The following is a 22,812-nucleotide window of genomic DNA, read 5'->3' on the forward strand; positions in this document are numbered from 1 at the left end:
TAATTCAAATGATATTTTTAACATTTTCTTTCTCTATTTCTTGCTAACTGTATACAATTTGAGCCATAGCAGACTCACACATGAATAGAGGAATACAGAAACTTACGCAAACTTTCAGGAACAATTTTTTTGAAAACATTTGCTGAGTAATGTATATTCTCTCAAGCTTGAACTTTTCTTTCACTCATCTCATTCAAAAGCTTGTTTGCATCTTTTATCCTGCCATCTTGACACAGCTTGCGCAAAATTGAATTATAAGTAACAACTCCAGGGTACAATCCCTTAGCCTCCATCAGCTCACGCATTTTCAAAGCTTGCTCCAGTTCATTCGTTTTACAATAACCATCAATCAACGTAGTATATGTCACGTGATTGGGAGCTGCACTTTTAATTTCACTAAACATCCTCATAGCTTCTCTCATCCTACCTTCTCTGCAAAATCCATAAATAAGAGAATTATAACTAACTATATCAAGATTTATCCCCTCTTTTTCCATTTTGTCCTGGATGGACAAAGCCTCATAGTGCATACCTTTCTTGCAATATAATGATATCAAAGTATTATATGTAAAAATGTCAGGAAGCGCACCCTTTGCTTCCATCTCATTTAGTAACTGTTCTGCCCTCTCCACATCTCCTGATTTGGAACAAGCATGGATTAAACAATTGTAAATGTAGATATTGAGAACAACCCCACCTTGAACCATTCTCTTATGAATCTTCCAAACCATATTAGTAATCCCATCATTCACCAAACAATTCAAAAGCACAGTACAAGCATGCAAATGGGGCTTGACTTTATATAACAACCTCATCTGTTCAAAAACTTGAATTGCATCCTGGGTCATCTTTGACTTTGCATAATGTATCACAAGCCAGCTCAAAACATGTGAATTAACTTCTGGGTCGTCATGAATCCTCACCAAAGAGCTCAAAACCGAAGGAGATGAAAGAAAATCCTTGTGGGCAATTTTGTCAAGCATCTGTTGTGCAGTTTTGAAATGTTTGTGTTTGGTGAGTATGTGAATCATGGTCCATGAACATTGCAAGGAGTGGCTAAAATGTGGGATGGAGGCAACCCATTTGAAGAATGGAAAGGAATAAGAGGGCCCATAACCATAAAGTGAGAGATGCAAAAGCACATTGTGTATGGTAGTGGAAGTGAGAGCAGAGCCATTCTTTGCATTCAACAAATTGCCCCAATGACCCTTGACAACAATTTCGCACACACTCTCAATAAATTGGCTCTTCTCAACAAAAACCATGTCTATTACTATCATCCATATGCTCTACCATTTGACCAAGAGAACTTGATGGATATACATACCAATGAGTATAATAGTGGGAGAACACCATACTGTTATTAGATTCATTAAATTGTCTCCCCTGCTGAAGCAATGCTATTAAATCATCCCCAACTTGCCCCCCTGATGGGTCAAGTGCAAATACCATACTTGCAAGTTCATTCAAAATATCCTCAATCTGAACAGACACCATTCACACAAAAATAGAGTTAAATATCCATAAGGTAAACAATTGTAAGAGTGCCATTTATGCATGTGCATACAATAGTCAGTGTTAAGAAAACTGAATCCATAATATTGCACAGGAGATGCCATTCCACTCTTATGGAAAAAATAAAAGAAACAAATAAAACTTGGTTTGGGAGGCTATAAATAAAGTTTGCAGACAAGTTAAGAGCATGCTTACTCTGGTTGATTTGGAGCATCCTGGGGGTCTACAGTCATCATGTACATATCCTTTTTAGGTTATTTTGCTGGGTCTTCCAATATATCACCCTTCAGTGTAACAAATTGCAAATATAAGAAAAAACAGCAACATGTCATAAATTCAATGTATAGTTTTGGAAGCTACGGTACATAAAGCATAAACCTAGATCAAACTAAAGATTTAAACTTTCGGCAACTTATCATAATACAGCATAGCAATGAAGTTGGACAATGAATTTGATAATTCACATGTCTAGAGCAGTAACTAAATTAATGAATTTCCTTGAATTATTTTAAAAGCTTTTCATGCTTTTAGAAGAAAATAACAATAAGTAGACTAGAAGTTTTCAGTGTACACTAGAAGTTTTAGCTATTCACATAAAACTTGACAGGATCCAATCAATTACTTTAGAGGATGTTAAGAATGCTGAGGAGGATGTACAGAGGATAACAAGTGGGAAGGACACTGGAGATTTATACTATCAGACCATTACTGGACTCAGACATGCTCTATCAAAAGCACAGCAAAACACTGCAAAATGACCAGCAACAGCAGAAATCAAATCCTACAGAAGGAGGTAACAATGAGGATGATGCTGAGTCTCAATCTGAAGAGGATGAAGATAATGAAAGCGCTTCAGAAAAGTCCTATTGTTCATATTTGCATTACATGTATGTAAACTTATAGTATGATGAACCAAGTTGAGTACAGTGAAGAAAATTCAATTGCATTAGAAAAATTTACAGTTTCAAGGCCATGTTTGTCTTCGACCAAAAAAAATTGGCATCAATTCCAATTCTGCAGGATTATCCGCTTATACTGTGCAGGGTAGTAAAGTGTAAGCAATGAATTTTTTAATTGCTTTTGATGAAAATGTGGGGTGGGTGCGTGTGCTTATTACAAGCTTTTGGGTCTATTGATTAGTTCCACACATGCAGTAGAACCCTATTTATGAACCCCACACTTTCTAAACCAATATTTGACTTGAACAAAAAAAGGGTGGCTGAATTGAATAACATTAATCCGGTGTGTACCTGATAAATATAACTTTCTGTGAATCAAACAATATCCTAATCTAATGGAACAACCCGAGCACAAAGTCTTTTATGTGGATTGACGATTTAGAACTATGAATGTATGAAGGTTAGCAATAGATTAACCAGGCATAGCATTAGAGACACTTGATGATCAACATAGAAGCAGTAGCACCTTCCATCCAGCAGTTATATGTGTGTCAGGCCAAAACAGAGCTACCTAAAGTCTTGAATGCTATCATATTCATATCTCACAACACAATTCCATTTAAAAAATATGTAATATGTATTTTTGGTGTGGACTTCCTTCAATATAGAACCTATATTTAGGTACATTCATTAATCGTACAAAACAAGCTTTATGTCAACAGGTTCCCATATTATAGGCGGCTTAGGTTTTAGAATAGTAAACTCGTCAAACAAAAAAGATTCTCCAAATGACATATGAACTACAATGTTGCTGTAAAGTTCATTATACTTTGAAAAAGATGCTTACAAGCAAGAATATAAACAAAGATAATTTACATTAAGATAAACCAAAACTTTTCTAATCCAAATAGCAATATTGATTCAAGAATCTAATTATAAAAGTCCTTGTATTATATCAATGTACGCTGCACGAACTTCATTATATATTTCCTTGCTATGCTCCTTGAGGAAGGTAACAACATACCTACGATTTTACACTTCCATTTGTTATATTTATACAGAACCAGAAGCTCACAACAACGACCACAATGATTCTATAATTTAAAGGTGGACAAAGCAGGGAAGCATAGATTGAGATTGGTATATTTCATATCCTGCTCTTGTTGGCAGGCTAAATAAAAATATGCAAATGATGGCAACCAAAATATTTAATTGAATATTTAGTAACTAGTAATTATATTCTGCTAGATCACCGTGCATGCAAGACTGAAATACAAACAAATTTAACCAAAATAATATTCAGTCAACAACCTAAGAATAAAGAAATTTGTTAGAACACAATCCAATGCTCAAGAGAGATACATTTTAAAACAAAGTTTGAACATGTTATCAAGTAGATACAATTTTAGCTAGTAGAAATTAGAAATTGGAATTTGAAAAAAGCACTACGAAAGAGTAGCTAATGAAGGCAAAACAGCTTCATAGCATAAAATGCAATAGCCATTCAGCGAAATGAAAAAACTAACGAGTTTCATTTCATCGAAATAAAAGTCATGAGCATTACGTTGTTAATAGATTTTGGAGCAAAAGAAATGTTCACTTATCAAATAATAAATTCAGGATATTAAAAGCTAATACAAAGAATAAAAGCATTCCATTCAAATGGCAATAAAACCCATAAAATACAGAAACTGAATGTGAAAGTGCAATACATAATGAAAGTGCAATATAGGTATGATTAAGGATATGAACCCAAAATACTATTTCACAGCAGTAATTGAAAACCAAAGTAAACATGAAGTTCAAGCTACGAGTAAGATAGTGAAAAATGATATATACAAGAGTGGAAGGATGCAAAAAGATATTTCTGGCAGAAGGACAAAGCATTTACCTTTGAGTTGATCCAAGTTACCCTCCTTCATCTTCGTATGTTGAGGAGCGTGAAACGTTAATATAAATCTGACTCACTTCAAACTCAGATCTCTTTCTAAGTGGTCTTCAGGAACGAACGTTACAATTTTGGTAAAGGGTAAAGGTGAGGTTATTTTGGTAAAATAACCTCACATTCCCACTCATATTTCATAACCAACCAAACACATACTCAGTAAAATAACCTTAATTTTCCCAGAAAAATATAGGTCTGCCAAACAGTTTTTTAATAATATTTCAGTAAAATATATTTCCAGCTACATTCCAGTAATAATTATTATCCGGATAAAAAAAAATTTCTCTCCTACTAAACGCCCCCTTACTTCATTACAATATATATCATTGCTTTCTTCTTCTTCACCTGACACACCTTCCGTGGACGAGGGCACTGCAATCTCCATCGACCGCTCTGGCCTTTACAACCCACCTGGTACTTTCTTCAAATTTCCTTTCTTTCTTCGCTTCTTTTCCTCATTCTCTTATTTGTTCCTTCTCGCAGACCATTCTCACCTCCCAAATTCCGATTCTGAGCTCGTCAAGCACCTCAAAGGGATCATCAAGGTTCTTTCTCCCCATTTTTCTTCCTTTACTTGTTTGGATTGGATTTTAGTCTGTCAAAATGTGTAACCTTTATATTCTATAACCAATATTCCCTAATTTAAATGGCGAGACTCTAAGCTATAAAAGAAAGTTAGGCCATATTGGTACAAAGGTTTTTTATCAATTTCTGAAGTTGGTAGAACATATATACGAACACAGTTAGTATTTTGAACAGTATACACATTCTTCATCAAGTCTTTATCATGCATAAAATTTAAGCAACAGAGATTGAAGTGCCAACACCTTTTGTGCCATAATGAATCCGTAAGAGAATTTGGTAGAGCATGCTCAAATTTTGGTCTCTAGTGAAAATTTCTATCCTTAATGGCAAGGGTCATCAATAAAGAATAAAGAAATATATAAAATCTCTCAGATGTATATTTATCAATTTCTGAAGTTGGTCACAGTTAGTATTTTGAACAGTATACACATTCTTCATCAAGTCTATATCATGCATAAAATTTAAGCAACAGAGATTGAAGTGCCAACATCTTTTGTGCCATAATGAATCCGTAAGAGAATTTGGTAGAGCATGCTCAAATTTTGGTCTCTAGTGAAAATTTCTATCCTTAATGGCAAGGGTCATCAATAAAGAATAAAGAAATATATAAAATCTCTCAGATGTATATTTATCAATTTCTGAAGTTGGTAGAACATATATACGAACACAGTTAGTATTTTGAACAGTATACACATTCTTCATCAAGTCTATATCATGCATAAAATTTAAGCAACAGAGATTGAAGTGCCAACATCTTTTGTGCCATAATGAATCCGTAAGAGAATTTGGTAGAGCATGCTCAAATTTTGGTCTCTAGTGAAAATTTCTATCCTTAATGGCAAGGGTCATCAATAAAGAATAAAGAAATATATAAAATCTCTCAGATCAATTTCTGAAGTTGGTAGAACATATATACGAACACAGTTAGTATTTTGAACAGTATACACATTCTTCATCAAGTCTATATCATGCATAAAATTTAAGCAACAGAGATTGAAGTGCCAACATCTTTTGTGCCATAATGAATCCGTAAGAGAATTTGGTAGAGCATGCTCAAATTTTGGTCTCTAGTGAAAATTTCTATCCTTAATGGCAAGGGTCATCAATAAAGAATAAAGAAATATATAAAATCTCTCAGATGTATATTTATCAATTTCTGAAGTTGGTAGAACATATATACGAACACAGTTAGTATTTTGAACAGTATACACATTCTTCATCAAGTCTATATCATGCATAAAATTTAAGCAACAGAGATTGAAGTGCCAACATCTTTTGTGCCATAATGAATCCGTAAGAGAATTTGGTAGAGCATGCTCAAATTTTGGTCTCTAGTGAAAATTTCTATCCTTAATGGCAAGGGTCATCAATAAAGAAGAAAGAAATATATAAAATCTCTCATATGTATATTTATCAATTTCTGAAGTTGGTAGAACATATATACGAACACAGTTAGTATTTTGAACAGTATACACATTCTTCATCAAGTCTATATCATGCATAAAATTTAAGCAACAGAGATTGAAGTGCCAACATCTTTTGTGCCATAATGAATCCGTAAGAGAATTTGGTAGAGCATGCTCAAATTTTGGTCTCTAGTGAAAATTTCTATCCTTAATGGCAAGGGTCATCAATAAAGAATAAAGAAATATATAAAATCTCTCAGATGTATATTTATCAATTTCTGAAGTTGGTAGAACATATATACGAACACAGTTAGTATTTTGAACAGTATACACATTCTTCATCAAGTCTATATCATGCATAAAATTTAAGCAACAGAGATTGAAGTGCCAACATTTGCCATAATGAATCCAGTATAACAATCAAGAGAATTTGAAGTAGACCATAGAGCTCAAATTTTGGTCTCTAGTGAAAATTTCTATGAAGTTGGTAGAACATATATACGAACACAGTTAGTATTTTGAACAGTATACACATTCTTCATCAAGTCTATATCATGCATAAAATTTAAGCAACAGAGATTGAAGTGCCAACACCTTTTGTGCCATAATGAATCCGTAAGAGAATTTGGTAGAGCATGCTCAAATTTTGGTCTCTAGTGAAAATTTCTATCCTTAATGGCAAGGGTCATCAATAAAGAATAAAGAAATATATAAAATCTCTCAGATGTATATTTATCAATTTCTGAAGTTGGTAGAATATATATACGAACACAGTTAGTATTTTGAACAGTATACACATTCTTCATCAAGTCTATATCATGCATAAAATTTAAGCAACAGAGATTGAAGTGCCAACATCTTTTGTGCCATAATGAATCCGTAAGAGAATTTGGTGAGTATGCTCAAATTTTGGTCTCTAGTGAAAATTTCTATCCTTAATGGCAAGGGTCATCAATAAAGAATAAAGAAATATATAAAATCTCTCAGATGTATATTTATCAATTTCTGAAGTTGGTAGAACATATATACGAACACAGTTAGTATTTTGAACAGTATACACATTCTTCATCAAGTCTATATCATGCATAAAATTTAAGCAACAGAGATTGAAGTGCCAACATCTTTTGTGCCATAATGAATCCGTAAGAGAATTTGGTAGACCATGCTCAAATTTTGGTCTCTAGTGAAAATTTCTATCCTTAATGGCAAGGGTCATCAATAAAGAATAAAGAAATATATAAAATCTCTCAGATGTATATTTAACATTCTAAATTAAACATATATACGAACACAGTTAGTATTTTGAACAATATGCTTTAAGCAACAGAGATTGAAGTGCCAACATCTTTTGTGCCATAATGAATCCGTAAGAGAATTTGGTAGAACATGCTCAAATTTTGGTCTCTAGTGAAAATTTCTATCCTTAATGGCAAGGGTCATCAATAAAGAATAAAGAAATATATAAAATCTCTCAGATGTATATTTAACATTAGATAAAAAAAAACATAGATATTGGAGGAAGTTCCAAATTACTCCGCAGCCAGTGTGCAGTTAATAAGCGTATTACACAATCATTTATCAATAATCAAGCGTTGAAGTTGCCAAAAGAAAGGTTATCCATTGATTAATAACAAGTACAATTCTACAGTGGCGAATCAACTATGGCAAACACAGATAGTTGTTAAAAAGAAAAACTAAGTTGGGCAATCTTCAGTAGGGATTCCCTCTTCAGCTATTGAGACCCCCTCAGTGGCGTCCTCCCCAGCAGTGTCTTCAACGTTATTCCTAGATGAAGCTTCCTCACCAATACCTTCCAAAGGAAGTGTTGCCAATAACACCATCGCCAACGATGGGATCCGCACGACGGGATCTCTACGGCGTCAGTAGGTTCTCCATCTACGGGTTGCTCTCCGCTCAGCACATGGTGGTCGCCTAAAGGTGAGTCACCGAACTTGGCTGATTCTTCCTCTACATCATCCTCTTCCTCATCAGAGTCAGGCCCTTCCTCTATCACAGTCGTCTCGCCATTATAGAGTTTATGAAGCAGGCGTTTCCCTTCCACCACATAATCGGCACTCAAGCCCGAAGCATCTATCTTAGGATATCGAAATTGAACCTGATTCAGGGCGTTGTTAAAAGAATCATAAAAAACTGAAGGCAAGCCAAGCTCCAGCTCCTGTACTCGCCTAGAAGCTTTTTTAAAATCCTCTTGGGCGGCATGCAAGTTACCACATACGCCAGTCAACTCAACAGATAACGCATCCTTCTCCGACTGAAGGGCAGCTTTCTCGGCAGTCAACTGGCTATTCGCCGCCTGGAGCCCCTTTTTCTCGGTTGAAGACTCATCCAATAACTTTGATAAGTCATCCTTCTCCTGCGACAGGCGTTGCACCACGTCACTAGCCCCCTTCAGTTCTTGGTTGCTGTCAGATAAAGTTTTATTGGTTGCCTTCAGGTCACTAATTTCCTTACCCAACCGCCTGATCTCGGCCGTTAAGGACTCAATCTTGCGCCCTTTCTGTACCAAGTCATCATGCTGGGTAGAACAACGGTTGTCAACAGCAAGAGTAGCCTCCCGGGTTCCCTTGTCGACTCCCTTACTTGGGGCGACGGGAGCGACAACAGGGGCGTCCGAGAAACTCTCCATGGCCAAACGAGAGACTACCACCTGATTGACCAGACTCAGTCGGCTCCACCCTAACCGTTTTAGCTCCTTTAGGCGAGCTTAAATCCTCGCTAGCAACCCTCTTCCTTCCAGAATACGTTGGTTTAGGAGGAATAACTTCAGGTGCAGAAGGGTTGACCGCCAAACTCTGGGCATTCTCCTGCACATCCTTAATAACCGGGCCGCCAGTCCTCCTAGCAAGCTCCTCGGCAGGAATGTCCGCTGCAGACCGGACCTTCCTTTTAACAATGTTCACCACTTTCCTTTTTCCCTTGTCGACTCCCTTACTTGGGGCGACGGGAGCGACAACAGGAGCGACAACAAGTGATTTATGTAACATTTTTGCACTATTTCTTGTGCGCACAAATATTATAGTTTGCCCCAGATTCTCTCCTATTTCGACAAGTGATTTATGTAACATTTTTGCACTATTTCTTGTGCGCACAAATATTATAGTTTGCCCCAGATTCTCTCCTATTTCGAGTATGTAATCTTTTTTCATTTCAATCTTAGAGAGTTCATCAGGACAATGAACTTTATATTGCTTTACGGCATCTAAAGATAGTTCCTTCACAAAAAGTGTATTATAATCCTGCTTGACTGTCCTCGAAACAAAATTCTGGACAATGTCATTCAATGTAGCAGAAAACAGAAGAACCTAGACATACACAAGTCAATCAAAATCTTCTTAGATAAGAAAAGAAACTAAAAAACAACTACATCACATACAAGCACACACAACATTTGAATCACATACAAAGCAACCAATCTTGGTAAAATGTTCATTTAAGTACAGACGAAATGGTTATGGTGCACAAAAATAACAAGGAACAGTTATAATTCCCTTCTACATAGATTCAAATTAAATTATAGCAAACCATTAGCATCAATCAAATTAACATTCAATCTTCATATCTATGCAATATTATTTGATTGAGCATGATGTACTACGTAAAAAATTCCTCATACTTTTTTCTGTTCTTATAAGATGAATGAATCACTTTACTCTTTTAAATATACTTCACAAGTTGCACAAGGGCTCAGGGAGAGCATGACCTTCCATGAATTGGCAGGTGTTCTACCCGAACAGGTTGAAGGATGGGTGACGGTAATTTAAACAACATGTATACATGGATGTGCTGTCCCTATGGATTGATAAATTCTTGCATAGATTTGATCTACACAAGTCATATAAATAAAACTAAAACATAAACTAATACATTATCATTTTAAAAGTAGTAGATTGACACATATATCATGTAGTTATTTAATGTAAAATGACGATGTGTCAAGTGTGTACTTAGCTTAGGCTATGCAACTTGTAGACTAAGTCTATGCCAGAATTTCTTGGATGGATGAAAATGCCATGCACACAAGCACACTACGCAAGAAAGAGTTCAACAAACCTGACAGTTAGAATTGACTTTTTCTATTCCTTTCATTATCCTCAGGGAATCATCTTTAAATCCATCCTGCAAAGTTTACAGTAATTAAGCAAGTTAGGGCACAACATATTTAGAACCCGAACTGCGAATACCTCTGCTTTAAAAAACAAAAGAAAATCACAATACTAATTCAGTAAACCATAACAATTCCCTGAACCTAAAACTAGGTCCTAGGATCTCTAGAATACTTACTAGAGAGTAATTACTAACTAGAAAAAGATATATATTATCATGAGTTAAAACCTATGATTGAAATAGCGGCGCTATAGCGCGCTATAGCGCGCGATAGCGGTTCTGGTGCGGGTTGCGGCACCCAGCCGCAACTTTCGAACCGCGACGCCACAGTTTCCGGTAGAGGCCGGTAGCGTACGGTGGCGGCAGTGGCGGCCAACAGCTCTTACAACGTTATTAAGCCGCTACAGGGAAAGGAAGAAGAGTTGCAGACGTTAATGGAGAAAACGAAACGCTGAAAGTACGGTGGCTGTGTTTATTAAATTAGATTATCATTTAAGGGTATAATGGGAAAAAGGAAGGATAAATGAAGGGTAAAATAGATATTTAACTTTAAAAGCCAGCCAATTTTTTTTTTAAAAAAAAACTTTAAGTTTGAATCAGTCATCAGGTCACATGCACACCTGCCACGTACACATCTCTTTGCTGTCACACTCCTTGTTGTCCCGTACACTTCTCTTTGGCTGTCACACACATCTGCTTTTCAGATATAAGTCTATATCTACACGTTTCCTCTCTTTTTTTTCATTGTTGATAATATACTTTCAATTCCTCCATTTTAATAATTATTTTAAATCTTTTAAAAAAAGTTTTTGAAAACTTGTAAATATATAATTTAAACAAGATATAAATTAAATTAGAAAAGGGTTTGTTTTTAAAAAAGGGTTTATTTTTAAACTTTTGAAATTTTTCAAATTAGAATCACATAATTTTTTAGATGTGATATATAATTTAAAAAAGTGTAGAAAAGATATAAAATTTTCAGATATTTTATCTATTTAAATTAGAATTAGATGATATTAAGTATTAGTTTAAAGAATATTTTTTTATATAAGGGTTTGTTTTATTAAAAATAAAAAATGTTAGAATGTAAGTGTCAATAATCAAGAGAATAAAATGAAAAAATTAATTATATTACTTTTTATTAAATTTAATAAAAGATACAATAAAAATATTTTCCAGTTTAATGTAATATAAATGCATATTATCAAAGATAAAATAAAATATAAATACATGTAAAATATATATATATATATATATATTTACTTGCATTTGTTTTTTATATCTTGCTGATGAAAAGAGAGGGAAATCTTGTTTTCTTCCCTCGTCTTTTTCATCATTTTCTTTCCGTAGACTTTTGCTAAGAAAAGAGGCAAATATGGTTTTCTTTCTGTAGTCATCTTCTTTCCCTCTCCTATTGTCCTAAAAGACATTGATGAAAGTAATGAATGGTTGGTGGGAGAAGTGGGTGAAGATGCAGAAAATGAGTTTGTTTTTGATGATGATACATTGACTTGGGGAGATGTTGCTAATGTAACTGGGGCTAATGAGCCTATAACTTACACTAGGCAGCATACTAGATTCAGGAAGGAAGCTGCCTCTATGCCATCAAGCTCTAAGGGAATAAGGGATGAACAGATTGAAGAAGGTGATAACCAAGAAATAGAAGATGAGGATGAACAAATCTACAAATTTAACACTAGTGAAGAAAGTGAGGGTGGAGAAGAACAAGGCTTTGAAGAAATGTTTGATGATAATTCTGATTAGTTCTTTTCCTTCTTGACTTTGATAGAGCAATTTGTATTTGACTCTACTTGGATCCTTTATGTTCCTAGAATATTATTAATTTAGTTTCCTTCAATGAACTAGTATGTTGCTTCCTTTATGTTCCCTTTAATCCTTGTTTTGAATGTGTAGTATCATACTTTTCATTACTTATTTCCTCCTATTTTGGGTGATTTCTTATCTTTTAGCATTTATATAGCATTAATATATGTGGTATAATTTATTATAAGTATTTATATGGACTTCACAGTAGCGGTTTTACCGCTACCCGCTATACCGCTATAGCGTTTTTGGGGTCGGCCGCTACCCGCTATTTAAAACTATGGTTAAAACAAGCGGTCTACTAGTGCACTCTTCCTCTTTATCCATCATTAAAGGAGGAGAGTCACAACTTACCATTTAATTGTAACTTATTCTATTAAAAAACAAGGGTGTTGCCAACTCCCCAAAAGATTGTAACAATAATAAGCTCAGGGAGAATGATAAGGCTATGTGCTTGCCTAGTCCAAGGACAATGAAACCTCAAATTCTAAATAAACAACATTTCATTATCACGATAGAATTACCTGAGCAAGCATTTGATCAGCCTCATCAAAAACAAGAATCTTCAACCTTGTCACCCCAAGTTTCTTATAAGCCATCCACTTATTAATCGTGCCAGGGGTCCCAATAACCACTTGAGCCATAATCGGTGCCCGTTTCGCTATCGGCAAAGCATCACTACTGTCTGCTGGTATAGCACATTCTGAGCTAATCCCCATGTACTTTCCCATCTTTCGGAGAACTTCAGTATTCTGCCACACAACACAATAATCATCAAGCTACAACTAACACAGTCACAAATCACAATGTTCGATAACAGTGATTAACAAACGAATAAAAAAAGAGAGGAAAGTTCACCAATGCCGGTTTGTTTTAGAATCATCTATGGCCCAATGTTTTTTATCACATATGTCCCATTGATTTGTAAAAAATAAAAAAATCACGAGGAAAAGTTCGATAACAGTGATTAACAAACGAATAAAAAAAAACAAACAGGAAAGTTCACCGAAGCTGGTTTGCTTTAGAATCACCTATGACATATGTTCCATGGTTTGTAAAAGTAAAAAATCACGGGAGCAGATAAAAAAACATATACTTTTGCAAACCACACGAGTGATAAAAAATAATCAAAGGCATAGGTGATTTTGTAGTAAATGGTTTGTTTTAGAATTACCTATGCCTTGTGATTTTTTTTTATCACATATACCCATGTGGTTTGTGAAAAAAAAATTACAGCTGCATGTGTGATAAAAAACATAACTTTTTGCAAATAGACATATGTGATAAAAAAAACAACGGGATATAGGTGATTCTAGTAAACCACGCAGGGCATTGCTGAGCTTTTCCAAAAAAAAAAGAAGAAAAAATAAAAACTTCTAGGGCTCACGATCAGATATCCCTTTGGAGGGATATAGCTTTTCTTCCGGAAGTATGGGGCCACCAGCTATTGCATTCTTAGTTATGGGTTATTTTTTTTATTTTATTTTTGGTAATTACATGGGGCATAGCCCCACAAGACAAAAACAGAACCTAAAAGCAAACTACAAAGACAGCAAAAAACAGAAAGCGTAAAAGGCACTACTGTTAGCCATAGCAGATCGAACAGTAGTAACTAAACATCAGCTGGGACTTGTCCAGGATCAAGCAGGATTATATGGTAGAATAAGATTATCAAGCAGGATCAAGCAAGATTACTTGGTAAGATAGCTTAAAGCTTGAACAGAATCTGACTCCAAAGTAATGCTCTTCCAACCATAGTTATGGGTTATTTAATCCATGAAAGAATAAGATTATATGTCGATTTAAAAAAGCAATGTCTTAGAACCTTACCTGAATAGCCAACTCCCTGGTTGGGCAAATGCAGAAAGCTTGAGGAGCCTGCAACTTTGGATCAACTCGACTAAGCATACCAAGAAGGAAACACGTGGTTTTTCCGGAACCGTTATGCGCGTGTGCGACCAAATCCCTATTCGGAGGATTCAAGATCATAGGCAAGGTTACGGCTTGGATCTTACTAGGTTTATGGAACTTCATCTCCACGTAGAGTCCGTTCAAAAGCTCCGGTGAGAGATTCAGTTCTTCGAAGGTGGTAGCTGACGTGTACGGAGTGTCGCCGGACGAAACCTGCACATAAATTCAAAACCATAAACCGTCAATTTCTCGCCGAGAAAGAGAGAAAAGAGAAATCGGGAATGGGGATCAAACCAACCGCTTGGATGTTGGAGTCTTCAGGCTCGTCCAAGAACTTGGGAGAAGGCTTCTTGTTCTCGTCAATCGTTAATCCGAGGACGTTGAGCGACGAGGAAGCTGGCGCCGGCGGATGAGCATCGCTGGCGGAGGTGGTTTCGGCGGTGGATGGTTCTGCCATAGCAGTAGACGAGACGAGACCGAGTGAAGAAGAGTATTCAAAAAAGGAATTCGCAGTTTCAGAGGGAAGGAGAGGGTAATGGATTACTGTGAAGAGTAATTAAATAAAATAGACATATACTACTAATATATATAAAGAGACAGGGTGCTAATTTGGAAAGATTTTCTATGGATTGAAATTTTAAAGAATTGCAAAAAAAAATCTACTAATATTTAATTATGATTTTGAAGGATTGAAAAAAATCACTTAATATTTGATTAAGAATTTAAAAGATTATTTTAGAGTGCAGTCAAATCCGGTGGTATTCAACAAGTATTTTTTTTTTTTTTTTTGATAACAAGTATTCAACAAGTATTTTAAATAAAGAAAAAAAATCTTGTGATATCAAAATATATGACGATTTTAGTTAACTAAAAAAATAAATTTTTAAGCTACATTAAACCTTTTTTTCAAACAACAAATATTGTTTATCTTGAGTTAATGAACAAAACAACAAGATAGACATGACAGGCAGTTATCTAATTTGTGCCTCCTCAATTTTTTTCACGTATTTTATGATTTCTTACAGGACACAAATGAACACAATGGTTAACATTAAAAGCTGCTGGGAAAAAACTAAGTATAATGAACCGATTTCTGCCTCCTTTTTTTTTGTGAATAAAGATGAGAAAAAGGGTTAAGGATCTTTGCAACAAATGGAACTCCATTTGAAATATCACAACAACTATTGCTTAACCAACCAGACAGGTACGGAATTAAAGCAAGTAATACAGCAATTTGGAACTGAATCCAATTCCCTAATATATTGAATAACTAGTGCATACAAGGTTTTATATGTAGCACAAATCAGAAAATGACAGTGACAAGAAATAAATGTCAATGCAGGAAAAATAAGCTAGTGTGGAACACATTTGAGAGGTTCCACTCTCTCCCTATCCCAAAAGGGCCCAATCAACTCTTGAAGGTTGCAACTAACATCCTTTCATGCTCAGCACCCCTTCTTGAAGGTTGCAACTCTTTTAGAAGGCAGTAGAGTGGGTATTCCAATAATTGTGGCTTCTAATTATCTGTTCTTCCTGGCAAGTTAGGAGCAATTGTAGAGTGTCGAGCACCTACGTTGATGCCACCTTGGGAATTCTTGTTATCTTCAGATCCCTCCTTTCACTTCCATTGCTTGCCTGTCAAACACAACTCTTGAAAATCCTTAGTTAAAAAGGAACCTGAGATTTCTTTATCAATCATCCTATTAACTCATATAAGCAACAGATAACAAAAAGACTTGAACTATAAAACCATGGTTCAGACAAGTTTGAATGAAATTTGATATATAATTTGCAGTGAATCTCTTTAGACAAGTGAAATAGATCAAATTAATTTCAGGGCCTTGTTTGAAAAGCTTTCAACGTGATTTATATTGAGGAAATTCAAATATGGATAATCAGGTGATTTTAAATTTAACATATTCACTGGCGGTACAGATTTAAATGGATATCAGGAAATTGTAAGTATTAAAACATTTCAAAGATGTTTCATAATTAATTGATAATAGAAACCAGGGATTACGTCCCCATGTGTCAATATATTGGTAAGAAAAGCATATACTAGAATGAAAGGAGCAGAAAGAACCCATTACCATTGAGGATAATCACAGTGAAAAGTTCCATTTAGCTGTGCTTTAGCAGCATTCCATTCTTCTGAATATTTGAATGGTATGTGCGGTGCAGTATGATGTACCATGGTGAAAGTACTCATCTATGATTGTGAACAAAACAACAACTCTTAGATATAGGACTTTTTATTATAACTTCAAACTCATAGACACATGGCCAGAGTATTAATTACATCAAGAAAATTCAGATTTGGCCACAACACACAGTATTTAAAAATAAATAAACTACTAAAGATATTAAAGTTAGCAAGATTGCAACATAGAGTAACAAATGAAAGACCTGTAGAATGACAAAAGAAAAAAAGGCAAGCATGATACTGTAACTAAAGGTACAAATAGCTAGACTTTGCCTAAATAAGCTTAGGCTTACATTGCATGTAGGCCATAGCGGTGGAAATGAGCCTAGATGGTCATTTGATAATTGTTCATAATATTGGAAAATTCATGCTTGGATTGGTTAGTATTCTAGCATGTTGAACAATTAGTGAGTTGAATGACTGATTGTGTCCTTGTGATGTCTAGGATTGAGACATTTGGACCAACCGTGAGTGATCAATCATTGGAGCAAGCTATGGAGCTTGAATAGCTCATTGGAATTGGTAAGCTCATCCTTGTGTTGTGGTATGAATAGGATAGCTTGGATTGATGATGATGAGTTATCCTTGAATGCAATATGTTAATTGCATTACCCTTGTATAGGTGTATATTTGTAAAAGTGGATTGTTGAAACTGTTGGTGAAGAACAAAGGTCGACTGAAGCATTGAGGTAAGCCTTCGGACCTTGGGTGTAATTCCCTTGACTGTTCTACCAAGCCCTGAAAGGGTGGAGGTTGTGATTGTGTATATAAATGCAATAAAATAGTGTAATTCTTTGTTATACGTATGTGTATGCATTTGGTGTGGCATAGGATGGTGTTTCCCTATGTTGGTACGTTGCATGACGATGCGTAAATCATACATGGTAGTTAGCTGGCCAGTAGGACTATTTGCATTTGAGTTTCCTTAGGACAGCTTGAGAGCTCGAGGGATTTCTCCTGGAGATGTATTGCACTTTGCATAGATATGTATTTACTGCATTATTATTGTTATTGCTATTACACTGATATGGAACTGTGGGGTGGAGAGATGCTCCAAGGACCCCTGGTTTACTGGATATATTCGTATATCTCACCCCGTGTTGTGGGGACCCCCTTTCAGGTAAGGATGCTGCAGGAGCCTCTGGTGGCAAGTGGCCATATCTGGATTATGCATGAAATGTGGCATTCCTTTTGAGTTTATGCATGCCTTTGTAGTTGACATGTATAGGAATTTATTTTCAAAGCCTTTGGTCATTTGTATATCTTGATTCATTGGATGAACTTAGCCTATGCTCATGCCTTTGGTTACACCTCGTGTTTTAGCGCCCAGGGTGGGGTTAAGCGCCCAGGGTTGCGCGCTTGAGCGCCCTGGTCCGCGCTTGAGCGCCCTTAGCCACTGAAGGAGGAGATGCTTCTGACTCTGCGCGCTAAAACGTCCCAATGGGAGCTTAAGCGCCCAGGATAGCGCGCTTGAGCGCCCTGATGCGCGCTTAAGCGCCCATCCACACTGGAATGCCTGATGCTTACTGCCTCCGTGCGCTTAAGCGCCCAGATGGAGGCTTTAGCGCCCGATAGCGCGCGCTTGAGCGCCCGATAGCGCGCTTGAGCGCTCGATAGCGCGCTGAAGCGCCCGATAGCGCGCTGAAGCGCGCGGGGCCTGTGACCAACACTATCTTGTGTTTTAAAAATGGAAAATGAACATGATGTTAAGCTTAATTTATCTGTTTCCGCAAGGTAATATGGTTATGATCACGAAATTGGGTATTATAAGTTCGGTACGTTTTAAAATGAAAAATTTATCCGGATTTTAATTGAACCCATGTGATTGTAACTGCGCTTAATATCATAATGCGATGTTAACAAACCGGTTCTAGAACGGGGTGTTACACTTTATGGTATCAGAGCAGTTTCGTCGGGAATAACTGTTAGCTATTGTTGAGTATGCTTAGTGTTTGATGCTTTATAGTTGTTTTAGTACTCTGTATGATTATTGCATTTGTGATCACTAAGTGTGGGCCTGATCAACTCACTTCTTTGTGTAACATGTGTAGTGACATGACGAGGAACCGAAACAACCCCGGACCATCAAACACCAATGCTCAGCCAGAACCTGTTTTGGCTGCTCTTGTGAGGCCTAGAAGTGGCCGTGGGGCAACGGGCGTACAGCCTGATCCCGTAGCTGAAGCTCTTGCAGCTGTTCAGAGGGAGTTGGCTGCTAGCAGGCAAGCCAATGAAAATCTGATGAAAACAAATGAAGATTCGCGGACTGCTATGGCCGCAATGATGACCGAGTTGAGGACGTTGAGGGGTCCTAGGCCCGTGAACCGGCAACCCACTCCTCCTCCTCACACTGCTACGCCTTCTCCACCTCCTTCACAGGAAGAGGGTGGAGTGGGTAACAATGAGGGTGAGGGTAGTCACCACTCTGGGAGTCGGAGTCATCACACCGAGGTTCGTCAACCTCGAGTTGAAAATGTTGGTGATCATGAAGTGGAGGAAAGGAGATTGATGGCTTTCCGAAAACACAAACCTCCTTCTTTTAAGGGAGGTTATGAGCTAATGGCGGCTGCAAAATGGCTCCAAGCGATGGAGAAAATATTCAGGGTGATGAGATGCCCGGACGCAATGAAGTTGGCTTACTCTGTTTATATGCTGGAAGAGGAAGCGGAAGATTGGTGGACAAATACTGTGCAGCCATTAGAAGCTGAAGGTCGTGAGATCACATGGCGGTTGTTCGAGACATTGTTCTTGGACAACTACTTCCCTAGAGAGGCTAGGGAACAAAAACAGAACGAGTATAACGATCTCAAGCAAGGGTCGATGTCTATTGACCAATACTTCTCAAAATTCAATGAGTTGGTGAAATACGCCAACTATGGGCGAGCCTTACCCACCCCGGCTGAAATGACCTCCAAATTCCAATGGGGTCTTAATGAGAAGATGTCTCGGAAGATGTCAAATTGTGACATCCGAGAGTTCAGTCGGTTTGTAAACCAGTGTAGAAAGGTGGAAGAAGTGTATAAGGTGTCCCAAACCAAGAAGTCTTCTGAGGCCCAGGCACCTAGTTCCAATAAAGCAACGGGCTCAGGTTATTGGAAGAACAGGAAGGTGCAAGGCAAGAAGCTGAATGCGAATAAGCCCTTTGACTTGTTCAAAAAACCCGGTACTCAGAAGAATTTTGTTGATAGAGGACCTCCTCCCAAGTGCAAGGGATGTGGCAAAGAGCATAGGGGTCCATGTGCTACCGGTGAATTGATTTGTTTTAAATGTGGAAGATCCGGTCACTACTCCAGGCAGTGTCCTCAGAACGAAGCAAGGACTATGGCAGTTCAAGCTACTGCTGTTCCGGTCTCTGTTGTTCAACCTATGCTAGAGTCTCAGACGGTTGGTAGAGTATATACCATGGACCGTCAGCAATCGGAGAAGGCTCCGAATCTAGTGAAAGGTACAATTTACATTGATAATATGGATGTTGAAGTGTTGTTTGATTCAGGAGCTACACACTCCTGTATGTCTGATTTTATGGCCGTTGGGCTAAATTTGCAAATGTATGACATTCGCCCTCCAATGAAAGTGGTTACTGCTACTGGAGAGGAGTGTTATACATCCGTGTTGTGTAAAGATGTCGAATTCAAATATGAAGGCCGAGATTACGTGCTGGATTTTATTTGTTTACCTATGATCAGCCTTCAAGTTATCTTGGGTATGGACTGGTTGTCAAAGAACTGTGCTATGATAGACTGCTGTGGTAAAAGGATTGTGCTTGATGCTGATGATTCTGCTACTAGTTCTTCCCCATATCTATCTGTGTTGCAGGTTAGAAAGGCTTTGAGGGCCGGGGCATTGGGATATGTCTTTGTGGGGGGTTTAGTAGGCGGAAGTCATGAGGAGATTGGCACTATTTCCGTGGTGAGGGAGTTTGTGGATGTGTTTCCCGATGAAATTCCACAACTTCCGCCTCATAGAGAGATTGAGTTCACGATTGATCTGTTGCCTGGTGTGGGGCCTATCTCTCTGGCTCCGTATAGGATGTCACCACCGGAACTAGCCGAGTTAAAGAAGCATATTGAAGAGCTTTCGGCTAAGCAGTTTATCCGGCCTAGTGTGTCCCCGTGGGGAGCACCAGTCATATTTGTTAAGAAGAAGGACGGTAGCATGAGATTGTGCACTGATTACCGTCAGTTGAATAAGGTTACCATTAAGAACAAGTATCCTCTCCCTCGCATAGATGATTTGCTTGATCAGTTGAGGGGTGCTTGTGTTTTCTCAAAGATTGATTTGAGGTCGGGTTATCATCAAATCCGAATTAGGCAGGAAGATATTCCGAAGACTGCCTTCCGATCTAGATATGGACATTATGAGTATCAAGTAATTCCATTTGGACTCACTAATGCTCCTGCGGTGTTTATGGATTACATGAATCGCATATTTAAGCCGTTTCTGGATCAATTCGTGATTGTGTTTATTGATGATATCCTGATATATTCGAAGAGTAAGGAAGAGCATGAAGGTCACTTGAGAACTGTGTTGCAAATTCTCAGAGAGAAACAGTTATATGCAAAGCCTTCTAAATGTGAATTTTGGCTTTCTCAAGTGCAATTTCTGGGTCACGTTATCTCTGCTGATGGAGTAGCGGTTGATCCTAGCAAGATAGAGGCAGTTGTTGATTGGGAAAGACCCAAGACAGTAACAGAAATAAGAAGTTTTCTGGGTTTGGCTGGTTATTACCGGAGATTCATTAAAGAATTTTCAGCCATGGTGTTGCCATTGACCCGTTTGACCCGGAAGGATACTCCATTTGTTTGGACACAAGAATGTGAAGAATGCTTTCAGAGCCTTAAGGAGAAACTAACGACCGCTCCGGTGTTAGTACTTCCCGACCCGGAAGGTGAATTTGAGCTATACAGCGATGCGTCCAAGAAGGGATTGGGATGTGTGCTGATGCAAGATAGGCGGGTGGTAGCTTATGCATCGAGGCAATTGAAACCGCATGAAGAAAATTATCCAACCCATGACCTTGAGCTTGCTGCAATTGTTTTTGGGTTGAAACAGTGGAGGCATTTCTTGTATGGAATGCAATTTGCAATATTCAGCGATCACAAGAGTTTGAAATACTTGTTTGATCAGAAGGAGCTGAATATGAGACAACGACGGTGGACCGAGTTCCTAAAGGACTATGATTTCGAATTGAAATATCATCCTGGCAAGGCTAATGTTGTAGCTGATGCACTGAGCCGAAAATCCGTGAGTATATCAAGTATGATGATCAGAGATTATGATGTGATTGAGAGGTTCAGAGATATTCAATTATCTAAAATCTTTCCATGCAAAGTTTGTGGCTTTGAAATCACAAGCATTGAGAATGAACTGATGACCAGAATCAAAGAAGCCCAGCTGCAAAATGAAAGTGCTAAGCGACTAAAAGGTCAGAGTGGTGTATCCTGCAATGATGAGGGTGTACTACTATATCAGGGTCGTGTTGTTGTACCTAGGCAGTTGGCGGAGGAAGTGATGACAGAGGCTCATAAGGGTCATTTTACAGTTCATCCGGGAGCTACAAAGATGTATCAGGACCTAAAGATGAATTTCTGGTGGCCTGGTATGAAGAAAGATATTGCCGAATTTGTCTCTAAGTGTCTCATTTGTCAGAAGGTAAAGATTGAGCATCAAAAGCCTTCTGGTATGTTGCAACCTCTGGATGTTCCTGAATGGAAATGGGAGAGTATCTCCATGGATTTCGTAGTGGGATTGCCGCGAACACAGGCTAGTTATGATTCTATATGGGTGATTGTGGATAGATTGACAAAATCCGCACACTTTTTGCCAGTTCGGGTAGATTTCTCTGCGGAGAGATTGGCTAGGCTCTATGTGAAGGAGATTGTGAGGCTTCATGGGGTGCCTGAGAGCATTGTTAGTGATCGGGACCCGAAGTTCACTTCTCGCTTCTGGGGAGCATTGCAGGAGGCTCTTGGCACTCAGTTGAGACTGAGCACTGCTTATCACCCACAGACGGATGGTCAGACTGAGAGGACCATTCAGACGTTGGAGGATATGCTGAGGGCTTGCACCCTGGAGCAGGGTACTGCATGGGATCGATATCTCCCGCTGGTTGAGTTTTCATATAATAATAGTTTTCATGCTAGTCTGGGTATGGCTCCCTACGAGGCCTTGTATGGTCGCAGGTGTAGGACACCTACTTGTTGGTCAGAGGTTGGAGACACAGAGCGGTTTGGATTGGATTTTGTTCAGGAGACTACTGAGCAGATTAAAATGATTAAGGATCGTCTGAAAAGGGCTCAGGATCGTCAGAAAAGTTATTATGATCTCAAGCACCGGCCTCTAGAGTTTGAGGAGGGAGATCATGTGTTCCTGAAGCTGTCACCGGTTACGGGTGTGGGA

The 22,812-nt window shown here is 37.8% G+C and overlaps 2 protein-coding genes across 2 annotated transcripts; both read right to left on the bottom strand.

The window, feature by feature from the left end:
* Positions 1-136: 136 nt before the first annotated feature.
* On the bottom strand, positions 137-1,650 carry LOC133302697 (pentatricopeptide repeat-containing protein At5g38730-like). The gene has a single exon (XM_061502505.1). The coding sequence runs from the start codon at positions 1,278-1,280 to the stop codon at positions 162-164; it is 1,119 nt and encodes a 372-aa protein (XP_061358489.1). The 5' UTR covers positions 1,281-1,650; the 3' UTR covers positions 137-161.
* Positions 1,651-8,082: 6,432 nt separating this feature from the next.
* LOC133302696 (uncharacterized) lies at positions 8,083-14,667 on the bottom strand. The gene is made up of 6 exons (XM_061502504.1): positions 14,509-14,667; positions 14,130-14,423; positions 12,824-13,051; positions 10,422-10,487; positions 9,053-9,673; positions 8,083-8,886 (listed from the first exon to the last, which is right to left on the bottom strand). The coding sequence occupies exons 1-6, from the start codon at positions 14,665-14,667 to the stop codon at positions 8,083-8,085; spliced, it is 2,172 nt and encodes a 723-aa protein (XP_061358488.1).
* Positions 14,668-22,812: the final 8,145 nt, after the last annotated feature.

The sequence above is a fragment of the Gastrolobium bilobum genome, unplaced genomic scaffold (genome assembly GCF_033153095.1).
Source record: "Gastrolobium bilobum isolate Gb01-03AN ecotype WA unplaced genomic scaffold, APGP_CSIRO_Gbil_v1 utg167369, whole genome shotgun sequence".
Taxonomy (NCBI): domain Eukaryota; kingdom Viridiplantae; phylum Streptophyta; class Magnoliopsida; order Fabales; family Fabaceae; genus Gastrolobium; species Gastrolobium bilobum.

What these genes read in the sequence shown, in the direction of transcription:
- LOC133302696 (XM_061502504.1), bottom strand. Translation starts at nt 14,667, where the DNA reads ATGGCAGAACCATCCACCGCCGAAACCACCTCCGCCAGCGATGCTCAT. An exon ending in AAGTCAATTCTAACTGTCAG is followed by an intron (nt 9,674 to 10,421) that starts GTTTGTTGAACT and finishes GTGTATGTCTAG; the next exon opens with GTTCTTCTGTTTTCTGCTAC. An exon ending in CGCCTAAAGGAGCTAAAACG is followed by an intron (nt 8,887 to 9,052) that starts GTTAGGGTGGAG and finishes TGTTCTACCCAG; the next exon opens with CATGATGACTTGGTACAGAA.
- LOC133302697 (XM_061502505.1), bottom strand. Translation starts at nt 1,280, where the DNA reads ATGATAGTAATAGACATGGTTTTTGTTGAGAAGAGCCAATTTATTGAG.